The sequence below is a fragment of the Taurulus bubalis genome (assembly GCF_910589615.1).
Source record: "Taurulus bubalis genome assembly, chromosome: 7".
Lineage (NCBI taxonomy): Eukaryota > Metazoa > Chordata > Actinopteri > Perciformes > Cottidae > Taurulus > Taurulus bubalis.
Window position 1 is genome coordinate 14,014,834 of NC_136595.1, and position 16,782 is coordinate 14,031,615.

General features: G+C 38.3%; 1 protein-coding gene across 1 annotated transcript; it reads right to left on the reverse strand.

Annotated features, from left to right (window-relative positions):
• Nucleotides 1-120: 120 nt before the first annotated feature.
• On the reverse strand, nt 121-16,540 carry ptprc (protein tyrosine phosphatase receptor type C; the record flags this gene model as incomplete). The annotated part of the gene is made up of 28 exons (XM_079221579.1): nt 121-956; nt 1,363-1,498; nt 2,028-2,179; nt 2,299-2,421; nt 2,552-2,686; nt 2,943-3,079; nt 3,238-3,328; nt 3,492-3,641; nt 4,361-4,496; nt 5,338-5,495; nt 5,691-5,816; nt 6,528-6,625; nt 6,700-6,736; nt 6,975-7,051; nt 7,426-7,516; nt 7,765-7,874; nt 8,101-8,138; nt 8,363-8,471; nt 8,620-8,680; nt 8,780-8,982; nt 9,285-9,440; nt 9,966-10,124; nt 10,248-10,379; nt 10,677-10,781; nt 10,894-11,130; nt 11,316-11,477; nt 11,808-11,909; nt 16,477-16,540. The coding sequence occupies 28 exons, from the start codon at nt 16,538-16,540 to the stop codon at nt 654-656; spliced, it is 3,588 nt and encodes a 1,195-aa protein (XP_079077705.1). The 3' UTR covers nt 121-653.
• Nucleotides 16,541-16,782: the final 242 nt, after the last annotated feature.

Sequence of the window (16,782 nt, forward strand, 5' to 3'; positions counted from 1 at the left end):
CCGTGAGAAGAGCACTGACATCGCTCATGTGAGATCATCAAAACCCTTCATGTAGTTGATTGATTATAGTAAAACGCTGATTTACTTTAAACCAGCAGAATAAAGTTCATCTAAGCAGAGAAATTAAACTTTATTGTTAAAATGCATGTATTCAACATAAATAAGACTCTTTTTGTAAGTGTCTTTTAATGAAATGACAGTGTCACATGACCAATTTTGAACTTAACGACCATATGTGTGTGTGTGTGTGTGTGTGTGTGTGTGTGTGTAACTGTAGACGATAAAATCTGTTTATTTAGGGGGAAGAAATACAGAAACTAGCGCAAACTCAACATGCACTTATATAGGTATAATTTAACATTTCTCACCAAGGCCCCTAGTTTGACGACAGCATTTCTAGTAAACGTTGCTCACAGAACGTATTATTTGCATCCTTACACTTTTCCAACTTCAAATATTCATAACTTAGAAAAATTATATTTTTGGAAATTGACATAATATTTGATCGAATTCTTTAACAAATCTCCACACAACACTGTGTAAAAGCTTTACAACGTTTATACATTCATACTGTTAAGTAATTAAAAGAAAGCATTCAACTAAAGCACTTATTCCCAAAAGTAAAAGGCACAACCACCAGCCAGCCAGTCCTCTCAGACCTCCACTGTGACAGTGGCACTGTTGCTGGTGTCCTCCAGTGGTGCTGTCTTCCTTTCAGGCTCCTTCTGTTTGACTTCCTTCCCTCCATCAGCGACAAGAGGAGTGATCTCTGCTGCCCCCTGCTGGTTGTTGCTGGTAGTGCTAGCTGGCTGCTCAACCTTCTCCTCTGCTGGCTGCTCTGCTGCTTTGGTTTCATTAACAACCTGCACAGAGTTGCCTGCAGAGGCCTGTACTAATTCCCCGTTCTGGACAGGGAAGACCCCCTCCAGAGCCTCGTACAAGAACTGGTACTGCTCCTGTAAGAGACGCAGACAGATTTTAGCGGAAACATAATCATGTGGTGCTGTGCTGTAGAGGAAACAGTTTTACTTTTCATAACACTACGCAAATAAGAACACCAGAAAACAGATTAGAATGATTATTCTTGCAATATTCTATATTTTATATATCTGTAATTTAAAAAATGCCAGAAAAGACCAAAACAAACAATGAATGTATCCTTAAGTGTAGCTGATTCCTCTGAGCCATATACCTCTATCCAAAAACTATTAAACCTTTGGTAAAACAGTATATAAGAGGTAATTAAAAACTCCTCTACCTCATCTGTCAATTACTGACATTGAGTCACTGACCACCCAAGTGCTATAATACTTTACACTCTCTACGCTGTTTGAAGTTAAAGCTGTGACTCTGACTTCTTACCAGGTGGGAGAGCATGCCTTGTCTCTCCTTCCGGAGGGTTTTGACCACTTGGAAAACATCCACCAGCTTCTCAGTCTCAGCGATGTCCAACAGGTTCCACAGAGCACAGAAAATTCCTGAACGGGATGAGCCATCCCTGAGGAAAGGGCAGTGCGCACGCACGCACACACACACACACACACACACACACACACACACACACACACACACACACACACACACACATACAGGAGGTTTAGATCACGCTTTTGCCACTATTTCATTATTCGTTCTCATTAATCCTTTTAACTTTACCTTTTCCAGGTTGCAGCAAATATATTACATATATAGATTGTTGCTGTTAATTGCTACTGGTAATGTTAAAGATTTCAGACAAATAAAATAGTAGACTTGAATAAACAATGTTTTTGCGGAAAAACACATAACTAATTAGTTAATTAGTTAGTTATGAGAGCTCTCATACATGTTGCTCTTCCACTTTGTTGTACGTAGCTTAATGAAAATAGATTTTTCAAGCCAGACTTGGATCTGCACAGAAAGTCAAGCCGGAGGGGAGGATTTGTCTTCCAAAATAAATTAAAGGCCTGAAATTGAGCTTTGAAAGCTCCTTATAAAAAGCTGCATGTATTGTGGCTCCTTTAAGATTCGCTGTGAGGTTGTCTTACTTGCAGTGGACCACAATGGGCATGCTCCTTTGTGATTTGCTGCTGCGCTTTATGTCCTTGATCATGTCTGTGAGATCTTGAGCTTTCTCCGGCAGCCCGTCGCTCGCCCACTTCAGCAACTGGAACTGTTTCACCGGCCGACTCTCTTTCCTCTATTGACAGAAGTGTGGGGTTAAAACAGCTTGTTGTAACCACTCAGATCACAGGCTGAAGCTGATGAATATGGTTATAGAGCCGGGCAGCCGTTGCTAGTAGGTTGCAGTTGTGTTACCTTGACATGACGTATCAGCATGTTGCGGCTGATGAAAGTTGGGGAGGTGTCCGTGCTTGCCAGTTCAATCTCAAAGTCGCCGAATGTTTTCTTGTCTTCATCCCAGTAGACAGAATCAGACTGCTGTGAACAAGCAGACCCATAAGAAAACAAGTGTATCTCCCATACTGTATATGCACCAAGAGCATTAAGTATTCCATATGTAAGGCACATACAACATTATATATATCATGATATGTGCATTACACTTTACCTTATCTCCATCACTGCAGTCTGAGAGCATGACAATAGTAGACGCTCTCTTCTGGTAAACCATCGACCAGAAGTCAGCCATGGTGTCTGGCAGCGGAGTCTGCGCTGCGAGGAAGGTGCGTGGGCCCCAGTATCCCTGTGTGGGCAAGAAAACACATCACACATCTATTGTTGTACACACTCATAACAAATAGGATTTGGTACATTCAATTAGAGTTCTTCAAATTAAATTAATTCAGAGTTAATGAGATAACACCTGATACAACAGGAAAGATGATATAACAGGAACAGTTTGTCTTGCTGCCATTAGACAAAACACTGTTATTTTTGTACATGATGCAGAAAGAGGTTAGAAAATATGCTGAATGTGCCAGTAAAATAAAATAGCATACATCTATGTGGGAGGCATTGATGTATATAGTGGACTCCTCATTCTCCTCATCTGATGAGTCTTCTTCATCTTCCTCGCTGGGGTCACTATCATGACTGCGTCCTTCATCTAGCTTCAGCAGCACTCGGTTGTAGTCATCTGATTGAAGAGAAGTTGAAGATAATTACTTTGGTATGTGATTGCATGTACACTGTAATGCACATTATAAACATAGTCCATATACAAAGATATATTACGATTGTTATTCTATAGTTTAAATTGTAACTGATCTGAGTTACAATTGAGCTGATACATACATGGGATGACAGATGAAGAGCGATTCTTCTTCTTGTTGTCTTCTGTGGTCCCTGTGTTGAATGTCCTCCAGTTTTTGTAGATGGGGAGTCTCTGAATTACAAGAAAAAGATGTTTCCCCAGTTATATATGAAGGTCTGTAATTTCTTCCATATTAAATATTAAGAGGGGGGAAGAAAAACAAAACAAATGGTGGGACTACATTTTTACATATTTTTAAAGGGATCAGAAACACAAATGTTGTGAAGTGCCATACCTCAAACTCCTCTTCCATTAAGTTGTGTTCGTTTCCCGGGTTTCTTTGTTTCAGCGTGCTCAGTGTGCTGTGGAGCTCAGACACAGTGATCTCAGTCTCTCCGAACTGATTGTGCTCCAGCAGCGCCTGGTGAATCAGGATGTACTGGGCCTGTGTGCGGATAAATGTATTTAAACAACAAAGGTCATACACTTTGGGGATATAAGACAAACTGCTATTGAGCCACACAATCCACATCTCAGATTTTTACACTGTTACAAATGCCTCCTTCTCCGTGATGTTTTACATTTAATAAACATACCCTCCTCCTCATCTACAACATGCTTTAGATACTGCCCTCTAGTGGGCGCTAGAGAGCACACTGTTTCACTCCACACACCATCACACTCATCAAACCATGTAAAGTGTTACATACACAAAAAATGTACATTGACAAAAGATGATATATATATATATATAAAATCTAAAAAAAGTTGTTGTAAATTAATTAATGACATATATCTGCTTTTAAATAGTGAAATAATAAACTCAGAATAAAAAGGTCTGCATAGTGTAGTTACTAATCAGACCTTAATCTTGGACAACTGTGTAAAGTAACACTGTATTAACCTCTATGTATACAGTGTATGTTTCTTTGTCTACCTACATAAAGGCTGTATCTATGCTTGTGTATCCCTTTTTGCTTAATTCTCTTAGTTTAGCTGTTTGTTCACGTGGCTTTCCTTCCTGTATGTTTGGTCTCTGATCTGTGAGCACATACACTGAGACCTGGAGTCAAATTATTTGTATGTGTCATACATTTTCAGCCAATTAACGTAACTAATGAGACACACACTGTGCTTAAAAGATGATCTAAATTGATATCTCACCTCGACTTGAACCATGAGACATCTCTGTCTGCGCAGTCTAACTACGTAGCCGTAGATGTCCACTCTCCCCTCCGCCTCCAGACCCTCCATCATGGCATCGATGCCAATGTAGGTGCCAGTCCTTCCGACTCCCGCGCTACACATGTATAACATTGTGTTAATACAAGTTGGTACACATGTCATTCAGAGGCAAGTAGATGAAGTCAAGCATCAGTTTGGAAGCAAATAGACAGGAAACAGCCTGATGAGACCCTCTACCGTATTCTTCTTACTGTTTTTATTACTGTATTACTGTTCTACTGTTTATTTATATTACTTGATTTTTTTTACTTACTATATGTCTCTGTGTGCAATACTGCTCTAATGCTGCAATTTCCCCACTGCGGGACTAATAAAGGATGATCTTATCTTATCTTATCTTCTAATTCAGCAATGTGCCTGAAAAGACACTTGAAGTATCTACTGTGTGCACAAGTCTGTCTGGACTGGTCATTAATACAAAGAAGGGGAATTAGGAGTCCAGTTTGGAATTACTTGGATATGAACCGAGACTTTACTGCCACACGGTCAGTATTGGTACAACTAAATGCAGTTTAGCAGCTAACCAGATAACACACGTTTATAAAGACATATGCTGTATATAAAGATAAACAATAAATCAATATGGATAGTGACAATAGGAAGGTATATGACTGTGACGTATGCAAATTGAACAAATACTATACATAATGTAAGGTACAAATGAGTACAGCAATACAGTAATGCACTAAATACTGTAAAAGAGTTGCACAGAATGTATTCTCAGGTAAATAATGGGAAATGGGAATATATATGTGTACTCTACTAAAATAAGAAGAAATCACATCCAATGTAGCAAAAGCACAACTATTATTAGTAAATTAAAATGTTGTTCATGTTGATATTTGGAACAAACAGGAGTGAATGTTAGTTGATCTAGAATGGGAGCTTGAACTTACCTGCAATGAACGACGATGGGGCCGCTGAACAAATTCTTGAAAGCATTGACACGCCTTCTCAGTTTCAGGAGCAGATGCGGCTCCCCGGGGACGCCGTGGTCCGGCCAGCTCATGAACTGGATGTGGGTCACCTCCCTCTCTGAGTTCTTCTCCCTCTTCTGCAGACACACATAGTTATGTAAATATTGCATAAAGACATATAATAACACTGAATAATATTCAATCAAATGTATTAAGATAAAGATGGACAGAAATACTGGCCTTTTCTTTTACACATACACACATGTGTACACACACACAAGTTAAAAAGCAAGAACATACAGTTCCATACTAAACGTTTGATGGAGACTCACATTAGTTAGGCTGAGACGGCGGATGGTGTAATCCGGACAGTGGTCCTCTGAGTTCAGCTTCACTATAAACTCCTCAAAGATCTCTGTCTCCCGTTCTAGAGACGGCCAGTACTGCGCACACTTGATCTGCAACACAACATGTGAGAGGGGAGAGAGAAAGAGACATTTTACATATAACACATCAGAAACACTGTTGATTGCGCACTTTAACCCAAAAGTCAAATATGTACAAACATTCTCCAAGAAATGAGACCACAGTGTGCGCATGAGTGTGAATTTTTATAATTTTGTCCATATCTGATACAGTAGCAGCCCATGTGGCCGAGTAGCTATGACATGAGCGTGTTGAAGCTATACAGACACACTCAAGTCAGTCAGTTATGGGAAAATTATACTTTTTTTGTGATTGCTTACACACTAAAAGTGAATACATAAGCATAAAAACATCAACTTATGTAACCATGCCTCAAACAAAGGCAATAAACACATATTTTGCTTTGCACTCTGTTTACAATTCTGCAACACACGTCTTACCAAACACTACACAGTTTCCTACATTAGATACCAAATGCAAAACATACCAGTAACTGGTAACAAACACACACACGTACAGACACACATGTACAGACTAATTGAACACATCTGTCTGAACCATACAAAGTAGGGAAGCTGACCCGAGGTCTTTTTGTAAAGGACCAGTACAAATAGACCTTTGATAAGCTCACCTCTTTTTATTAAGAACTGGGGAAATGGAGGCAGTGTGAGCAAGAGGACTAGAGGAGGAGGAGGAGAGGAGAAGGCAGGAAAATATTTAAAGTCAACAAAAAGTTGACTTACCCTGTTCCCCTCTTCACAGCGTGTGACCATGACAATGATGGAAGACTGCTGCTCCCAGACCATCCTCCAGAAGTCACTCACAGTCTCATCTTTCGGCCCTGCGCATACAGAATATCTTCATAGTCTCATCCAGAAACATGATTGCGTGAAGAATATGATAACTTTACCTTACCTTGAGCTGCAATGTACTTTTTGGATTCCTTGTACCCCTGCAGGAGGAAAACAAATGATGCTCAATAAAGTGTGTAATATCAGAAAGGGGTCGTGAACCATGTGTCTATTTAGCTCCCCAAAACTGTGCTGTTAGGCCAAAAAAATTTAGCCCTTTAACATGGCTATTCTGGCTATTATATTTATATGTTTAAATGTGTATGTTGTTTGATCATTCTTATGACTGCAACAGTGGATGTAAAAACTGCAGTAGTATGATGTGGATGTGTTTCATACATCAATGAAGCTGGCATTGATGTATTCACATCCTGCCTCTCCATTTCCGGTCATCAGCTGGACACGGTTATAATCATCTGGACAGGAAATGAATGAATAAATAGAGTATTAAAGAATCAAAAATCACAGAAGACACCTTAGCAACCCTAAAACATGAAAAATGAGTGAATGTACATTATCTGGAAATTAAGAAGCTGTTTTCAATGTAATAGGTATATTTCACATTTATTTAAACATTGGAATAAAACCAACCTCCTCACTGATTTGAAAACATTTCCAAAAATAGTTAAATATACCGAGAAATATTAAAGAAATAGCGGCCACTGGATATACTGAAAGCAAAACATATAAGTGTAGACAAGCCTAGTTTAATTGTAAAACTTCACACTTCTGGCAGCATGCATTCATCCCTTTTATCTAAAAAGCCTAAGGTGTTGTTGGACAGACTCACATGGCAGGATGTCCACGTAGCGGTTCTTGGAGACGTTGCAGGGCTTCTTGGCCTCTTTCACGGTGTACCTCGTAAAGATTCTGGGGATGCTCTGAAAGCAGAAACAATTGATGTAATTTGCGAAACACCAAGCAGCAATTCTAAAGTACCATCCACACTTCTAACCTATAATTGGCCAAGACCCTTAGCATGCAGAACCTTATTGGTTCAAGTCCAGCCTTGGACTTTTACTAGGCTATTTGACCATCTTCCTTTTGCCTTCCTCTGTTCCATCTAATGAATTCCAATAAATACAAAACAAACAATGCTCCAAAAACAACAACAAAATATCAAACTAACCTGAAACTCTGCCAGGAAAAGTCTTCCCTCATCAGCAAGCTTCCTCTTGTAAGCTTCCAGCAGGAACTCTGCTGCAATCGGCTCAACAGGCATCAGGTTCTCTTCATCATCTACAAGAGCAAACCAGCCAGCAGATAAGAAAAATAAACAATGTAATGCTAGTATTACTAGCCATTATTCTAAATTAGAGTGTAGTAAATATTTGAATAGATTTCTGTGTTTTTATTAATTATTTGTAAACATCATAAATCATTTTAAAACAGTAGCTGCCATTAATCACATACTTAAAGACTACTTTAATCAATTGGTTCACGACAAATTATAAAGTCTACTCACTTGCTGTAGAAATAAGCATCATGTGTTCACCCAGGTCACTAAAAATTACAAACAAAATTGGATGATTGGCCCAAAATTATTTTAATTACAAGGACATTATATAAAGAATGGAGAAAAAAAAGGCCTACACAAAAAGTTTTATAACAGTAATGATATTTATATCTAAAATGCAATAATAGTTATCTTTGGGTACTGTAAAGGAAAAGATATGTATTGGATATGTGTAAAACAATCACAGTCAAACTGACAGAATAACCCTTACCGGGACTTTCTGCGCTTCAGAATGTAAATCTTGTAGACGACTAAGAGCAGAGCCACAGATGTAAGGATGATGAGGAAGACCAGAAGGCCAATGACAGCTTTGTCATTATCTGTAAAATAAAGGAGAAATAATATCAAAGTGGTGGCAATTATGTAAAGATGCAATGTTTAGCAATGGATGTGTCAAAGCAAAATGTGTCAAATGATTTAACTGAACAATGTTAGACAATTTGTGGCATTAATTTAAACAGCACATACAGGAAGTGGTAACAGAGTCTTTCTTGGGTTTGCTGCAAAGATATTCATTGCAAACAAACACCTGGAAATTGGAAAAAAAAATCCCTTATTATTAGGAATTATAGCACTTGAACAAAACAATTAATTAAAATATAATAATCTTGTGAAATCTTATGCAAACCTCCAGTGTGTATTCCGTTGAGTAGCTTAGATCTTTGAATTCAAAAAAGCATGTTTTTTTGTTAACCTTCCTCTCGACACCATGAAGATGTGCAACGTATTCTTTCAGAGGTCCATTGAAATGTTTTTTTTCAAAAGCACAAGATACTGTTATCACGTTATGCTCTGGAACATTCACCGTCAGTGAAGTAATATCTTCTGGTGCTAAGAGAGGGAAGAAAAACAACATATCTTCCTTTAGCTACAACACTTACTCACAGTCAAAGTGATACTTCAGTTAGCTTTATTAGCCATTTTAACACTGATTCACACTAGTGTCTTGCTGTATTGGTTGTAAGTGGTGTGTCTCACTTATTTTTAAATAAAGCTATTCTGAAATGAAAACTGTAGATGTTAAAGCAGGAAACACATTAATTAAGAGATGATATATGATTGGCAGACACATATTATTAAAACTACTAAAAGCGTAATAAATTAATAGTCTGTACTTTTTTTGAGACACTTACTTCCAGCCTTAGTTTTGTGGTTAACTGTAGTTGGTGGGTTAGGTGGTTGGGTAAATTTATTGTCGTATTTGCTTTGGACTTGACAGAAATAGTCGGTGTATGGTTCCAGTCCTGTAATGTTGCATGCTCCTCCTGATGGGTTCATGGTAGCTGGAACTGCAACATAGCTTCATTAGTTTGGTTGTGTTTGACTAAACAACAAGGCCACAAAAACAGAACAACAGAAATATACAACAGCAGATTGTTTTGTTGGTGAAGTTACCCATAAAGAGACAAGAACATGATTATCAGTCAATCAATTATTAATATCCTCCATGTGTCATTGGTAGATCACAGCTCTGGTCATGCAAGCTAAAACTTGAGTATACATGTTGTGCTATGAGGCTAACACAAATGTAATAACATTGAGCCAAGTTGTTTTTTTATGTTTCAATGTTATTTATGTATCAAACTTCATGTCCATTAGTGAATCTTCACCAAACTGTGACTTCTTATATCATCTCAGGTTTTTACACCTAGGATCACTCAGCGTTTTCAGCATGAAGCACTGATTCAAATGTCCACAGCATGTTTCACTATTTATTTAACAGACAAGTAAAATGATCTCCAAAGAATTCCAAAAGTGCATTCCTGTAAAATACATCAAATGATAACAGGGTTGCTGTAAATATGTTTACTCACTAGGGTGTCTGTGAAATCGGGAAGAGGTTCTACAACTGCAGACATAAGAAAGCTTCTTCAGTTTAGGAAGTTCACTTCGACACTTCTGACTGGTTGTGTCCCAGCTCAACTCAATGGAGGTGTTGGTGACAGCTTCCTTTGTGAGGACTATTGTGAGATCTGTTGGAACACATCAGACATCTGTAACACTGAACTGAACATCTGGACCTGTTCTTTTCTGCAAAGTTATCTTAGGATACAAGTTCTTATCATTGCACGGAGGAGACGTGGATACTAACGTACCACAGTCAATCCTGAACTTGACAGCAGGCGTTTCATTTACGGTGTCGTTGCCGTCTTTGATCTGACCAGTACAGCTGTAGTCTGTGAAGGGCTCCAGCTCAGAAAGTTTCTTGGTCTTGACGCTATCGGCTTCTGTGGAGACACAAAGACGACAGCTTTTCTTTAACAGCTGGTATTTGTATTGCAATAAGTGCTTCGATTCAAATGGGAACACATTCAGAGCGAATAAATACATATTCTATATACAGAGTGCACAAAGCAATACCTCAACTTTCTCTTCCCCCAAAAGACAATTTAGATTCAGTTTTAAGTCAAATTGTTACTACAGGTTGAGCATCTACTGTGACAAATGGTTTATTTTTATTTCCATGTAAATCCATTCATAATGCTGACAGACAAAGTCTCTTTACCTCGAGTCGTTCCACTTACCCTGACAGGTGTAATCAATGGTGAGATTTGTGCAGTTTGGAGGTAATTTTGATTCTATTTTTGCAGGAAATTCCTTTGAAACCGTCTGATGTATTTTAGTTGGATCTAAGAAATCAGTAGAAAAGAAAGAAAACAGCACACACATTAAACCTGATGACACAAGGTGTACAGTACGCTACATGCAATTCAAACCACACGAGGACTCGACTGTACTTACCAAGAGGGATACGTTTGGTGAGGCTAAAGGAAGCCCCACACATTTCTGAAGTGAAGGTTGAAGTTAACTCTGTGCATAAGTCATTGAAACCAGGTTTGATGCAGAACTCCTTAACGTCACTTTTGCATGACTCAGCTGAAATATTATTTGATGTTGACAGTGAAGAGCTGATGTCCCAGTCACTCCGGTAACAAACATATCCAGGCATGCAGCTGCCATCTTTAACGTCATCTTGACCTGAAATACACAAGTGAAATGTTCTGCACACATCCGTCTGTTTGTCTCATTTCATAGATTAGATGAAAATACAATGACATTCAGCCATTTTTACTCACTCATATTCAGTGTCCTATTTTCAGTTTTACAAGGTGTTTCTTTGCCATCACTATCGATAAATGTAACACTCAGCTCATATTCGGTACAGGGCTTCAGGTGTTTGATTGGATGAGAGCTTTGATTGAAGGACTGAACGATGGGATCGCCCGGTTGGCCCTTTTCTTTGAAGCTGATGGTGGAGCTGGCATTGGTGGAGTTCAACATGTTAACCAGGAAGCCAAACTTGATGGGTGTGACGGTGTAAGAACCTGAACACAAAATGAACAGTTATAAAAATAAATCCTACTGTGGTTCATACAAACCACCTGATGACATCTTTTAATCTCAGTTTGCTTATATATGTTGGAAAATTATATAATAAGCGGTTTGTTAAGTGTGTTTGTTGAAGATAAATGTAAAGATGAAAAGTATTGTCTCTTGAAAAATATTACTGATACTCACATTGTTGAGGTGGAGGGGTTTGTGTTATGTCTGGAGAACACATTCAGATGAGAAACAACAAAATGTTAATAGATGATTATAAAATATCACAGTCATCGACAAGACAAATGGAGAGCATGTAAGTAGAGAAATCCAACCTTTGGTGGTGTTGGACGTGGTGAGTGGAGGTGAAGTCTGGATTTGATTGGTGTTATTGGTTGTGGGTGAGGGTGCGGTGCTTGTAGGAGGAGCAGTGGTGGCTGTAAGATGGAGGGCATGCTGGAGGTCACCTTCAAGTGGAAATACTTTACTTTCTAACAGTGAAGTCTGACTATGAGTCTTACCTAATATAATGCATATACCTGCAATATCATGCTAAATACAACCCTAATTTTCCCAATAAATAAAACTGAGGCGGAATACATTACCAGTCACGTCGGTTAAATTGAGCGTTGCATTTTGGGAGTTTGAGGTGATGGGTGGGGAAGTGAGTGGAGGTTTGTGGGCCGCTGTTGAGGTGTCTGAAGGCGTGACAGTAGTTGTTGTCACGGTGCGTGCAGTGGAGGCGGGGACAGATAAGCTGGTCATTGTAGGGGAAGTAGAATTTGTGGTGGTGCGTGGAGGTAAGAGGGTTGAAACATCTGTGTTCCAAGAAAACCAAAATCAGACCAAACACAGCATCTCAATGCAAAAAGTATAGATACTTTGCAGTCCGAAATTGATAGTTTGCTTTCGCTCAGCTTAAAATCCGGGACACAGCAAATGAAAAGGGTAAAAAGATTAAATACTAGATAACATCTTGGAACTTCCCAATTTGATTACTTACATTAAGATAATTATTTTTGTAATATACATTTTCTGAAATATTATGTATGATTATGCAAATTATGCATGATATGATCATTTGGATACATTTCCAGAACAGTAATCTGAATGTTGGATAAAGCCTGGCTTTATTCATTTTATCCACATATGAGTCAAAAGTTTTTACGAAGGGAATTTTGGATATATCTTGTTATCACCCCATATCAAGTTTTCAAAAATGTTGCAATGGGTCATTATCTAATGCTGAATCTTCCCAAATAGACAAATTGTGGTAAAATATACACCTCAATATGTATTTTGGCTGTTTTCTTTCCACTAGTCTGAAAGAGAACCTTGAAGCAAAATAACCCAGCATGTCAAAATTAAAGAGTGCATGAAAAACGATGTTAAGACACCTCAAGAACAGAAGAGGAAATATACATGTAAGTAAAATTAGAACTGCAGAAAGACATTTATTTCCATTGCACCACTGCAAGCATTCTGAATGCCACAATACTTCCTACACTGGGTTTAAATGAAAATCACCATTGCAGATTAGTTGCATACTGTATGAACATAAGCGTTTCATACTGCTTTGGTAAAGCAAAATGTTGTAGACTGATACTTTGAAACTGTTTATGGGTGTCTACCATTAGAACCTGAGTCAAGTCCCTTAAAATGAGGCGAATGTTAAGCAAGCAACTTAAAAAGAGTGGGAAGATATATTTCGGCCACACATTATGCATAAAGCCCATTATTTCCATTATCAGATGTTGCTGTACAGATAAGACGGAGAGTGTGAAGGGAAGGTATTGTACAAGGTATAGCACATTGGTGGCATATTTCAAATTAAACATTTTATTAATTATAGTAATAATTGAATGTTATATATGTATGTGTTGCCCACTCACTTGTTGGGGGTATATTTGTACTTTGACCTGCAAAGAGAAAAAATTAAAAAATCATTCAAAGCTTTTTTGACATGAAATAGTACAGTAGTGCATAGAATATGCAGAAAATTAAAGAGACAAATAGGCTCAAAAACTGTGATTTGTTCTTTATGTTGAGTTTTATTAAAGTGTCCACTTTATCTGACAGATAAAACTCTTCCTGCAGGGCCAAAAGCATTGTCAGGTCAAACAGAGGAAAACAACCATTTCATCTGAAGTTCTGCATTAGGTTGCTACAAAAATGCTGCAAGGAGCCTCACTTGCTATTTCAAAAAAAGCAAACCACGATTTCCTGCTTTGCACTGAAACCTAGAACCTCTCCACACTTGCACAATTCGTGTCAGTTTGCACAGATCACTAGCTCATATTGAAGGGCAAATGGACTTGCTCTTTTATATCCTCGTTCTAAGTTATTAGAAATGACAGCGTCCCGTAATATTAGTTCTGCATTTTTATCTGCATTATTTTAACTCTGTATTCTGTTATTATATTTGTTTTAAATAAGTATTATAATATGGAATAAAAAAGCTTGTAAAAGTGTGGCTGTTTGCTCACTACATATCTGATTTTCAGAATGGATTTACTGCAAACACGTCTTGGCTGTTTTGTCCATTTGTTCTTTATAACAATCTCAATGCGTGGGAGGTGATGGGGGACAGTCAAGCAATGAGCTCAGGATGTGGTTTTGTGTGCTCTTGTTTCAATATATCGAGCATGCTCTCTGCAGTGACATTTCCAACTTCATACTTTAGTGACTCATTTTAATTGTTTCAGTGAAGGGTTTGAAAGATGCACTTAATATTTCATCATAACTGAGTTTTTTTTTTTAGTTTTAAGTGACGCCTAGTTGGTCCACTCTTTCTGTGTCTTCATAGCCAAGAGTGAAACAAAAGTGTGATACTGTAACTTTAGTGCGTTTAAGGTCACAAGCTTTTTGTCCAAGTTTGAGAAAGAAGCAGAAGTAGAAAAAGGGAGACAGGGCGACCATGGAGAAGGTATTCAATAATGTCACAATTCAGTGACCCGGCGCCTGGCTTGCTTCACATTTAGTAAAGAAACAGAAACAGTGTCTGAGTCTGTCATGTAGCAGTTTTCTCTCTATCAGTTCTCACCATCAGTTTTTTTAAATCTGCCTTTACTTTCTTCTCATATTTTGCATTAACAAGCACGCACATGTTTAACATTTCTGACCTCACTTCTTCATTTTACACATTGCACTTCCCCTTTTTCACAAATTCTCAAGTCATTTACTTGTGCTCTGTTTTAGCCTGCTTGCTGCTCTGCCAGGAAATGAAGGAAACTCAGAATGGAACACGGAAGTGGTCAACATTTTGACAACTCTGTCCTGCCACAGCTAAATAAAGTTGGCAATTATTTTGCATCAAGACTAGTTTCTTTGTACAGAGGCAGCGATTCACATATTTTCTGCTATTTAATGTCATGGTGAAACCCCATAATATGCATACTTGTGATACAAGTATACATTGCATGTCAGAAGTATTTACAATAATTCCTTCACAAAGGGAACTTTTCTCCAGAAGCAGTGTGACATGATTGTGATACTTTTAGGATTTAGAATGTTAGACTTGTGATAACGTATTTTCCCACAGAGGCATGTCCAGTGTTACTGAAGTAAAGCATTGCAAAATAGCAATACCACTTGTTACATATTTCTTAACTGGTTATACTGTATATCAATGTATTGGTGTTTTTGCAAATTCTTATGATAGATTTTAAAAATCTTAATCTGCAAAAAAAAACATAGAAAATGAGTGGCGTGTAATACATCAGAATAGTACTGATGTACAATATTTGAGTAACTGTACTTTGTAAATATCAACCAGTGGTTATAAAGTATGATATGCATGTTAAAATAACTAAATTGAAACAATATGAATGAAACAGATTGCTGTTATAGAATATTGCTACTTCACTGTACTGTGTTTTAATTATGAAAAAATATGCTTGATCAATAAAAAGAGAAGACATATTAATAAAAATGTCTGTCAATGCGGTGTACCATGATGACTCGCCTCGCAGAAATACTGTATGTTAGACACAAACGACACATGCTGACCCTCACTGACATGAAAGACAGCCGAGTGAAATAAGTAGATTGAAGGGTTCATTCAGCTCATGTATGCAGACGTCCCCGCTGAAAATAGCAGAAATTATTTGATGTGCTGAAAAGTAGCAGAACTCTGAGTGATGCAAGAGGCAGCAAGGTTGGTCTGACTAAACACACACACACACACACACACACACACACACACGCACACACGCACACACACACACACACACACACTTGGATATGTATCATATACAACACCTACAGCCACTAGGGTTGAAGTGAAGAGCTTGCAGGGACACACCCAGAAAAAAAAATCCTCTCATCTGACAGCACACTCACACTCACACACACACACACACACACACACACACACACACACACACACACACACACACACACACACAGTGTCAAAGCAGAACAGAAACATGATTGCAAAAATTCCCATAGCTTTGTACCAAATGAAAGAACACGTTTTAAAGAGTTTTCTTATTAACAGCACGCTTTGACTGAACATAACTGTTTATTCTTTCGCCAAAGGGGCTCACAAAGCTGTCACTTATCAGCTTCTCACATCACAACTGTGTGCTGTAATATCTTGGGTTTGGAAAGTTAAAGAAACGTGTAGCTCAAACGGAGGCAGAGCTCAAAAACATGATATACTATAGCTTGTCATTTCTGCCCTTAGTTTTTACTTTAAATTATTTTATTTTGTGCAGTGATGTTTTCCAGTTTAAAAAAAAAGCAGATTGTCAAGTGTTTGCGCTGACTGATTTATCTCTCTATCTGAGGCATGGATAGCGTTTCACCTTTTCTCATAAAAAAAATCAACATTATGCTACAATTTCAAAAACAACTAAGTCTGGAATTTAGAATAAAAGACCTCATCACCTACAGTTGGATGTTTTATTCTTCGAGAAGACTTTCCGATGACAGACACAAGGTCACAACATCTTAAAACCCCAATGCTTTTCCTTCATGAGGAAGAGGAAGATGGTTACTTACAGTTGGCTAAACTGATGATCCCAGCCCAGAGCAGCAGGATCTTGAGACCACAGAGACCGGCCATATCCCGGTTAGGGTGTGTACGGCTACACACCATGCAGTACAGTCCTAGAGGGGACCAACAGGCTGATCAAACAAGCCAAGCCGAAGCCGTAGTTCCACTTCTTAACTGAATTCTCACAGAAAATAAGTACAAATATGTTATTTTAAACTACATACGTTTTCTGTGTTATCAGTGGACGCAGCTTCCTGGACTTGTTCCCCAAACCCTGAACCTCTCCCTTGGTTTCAAGTCGAGCAAGTGGG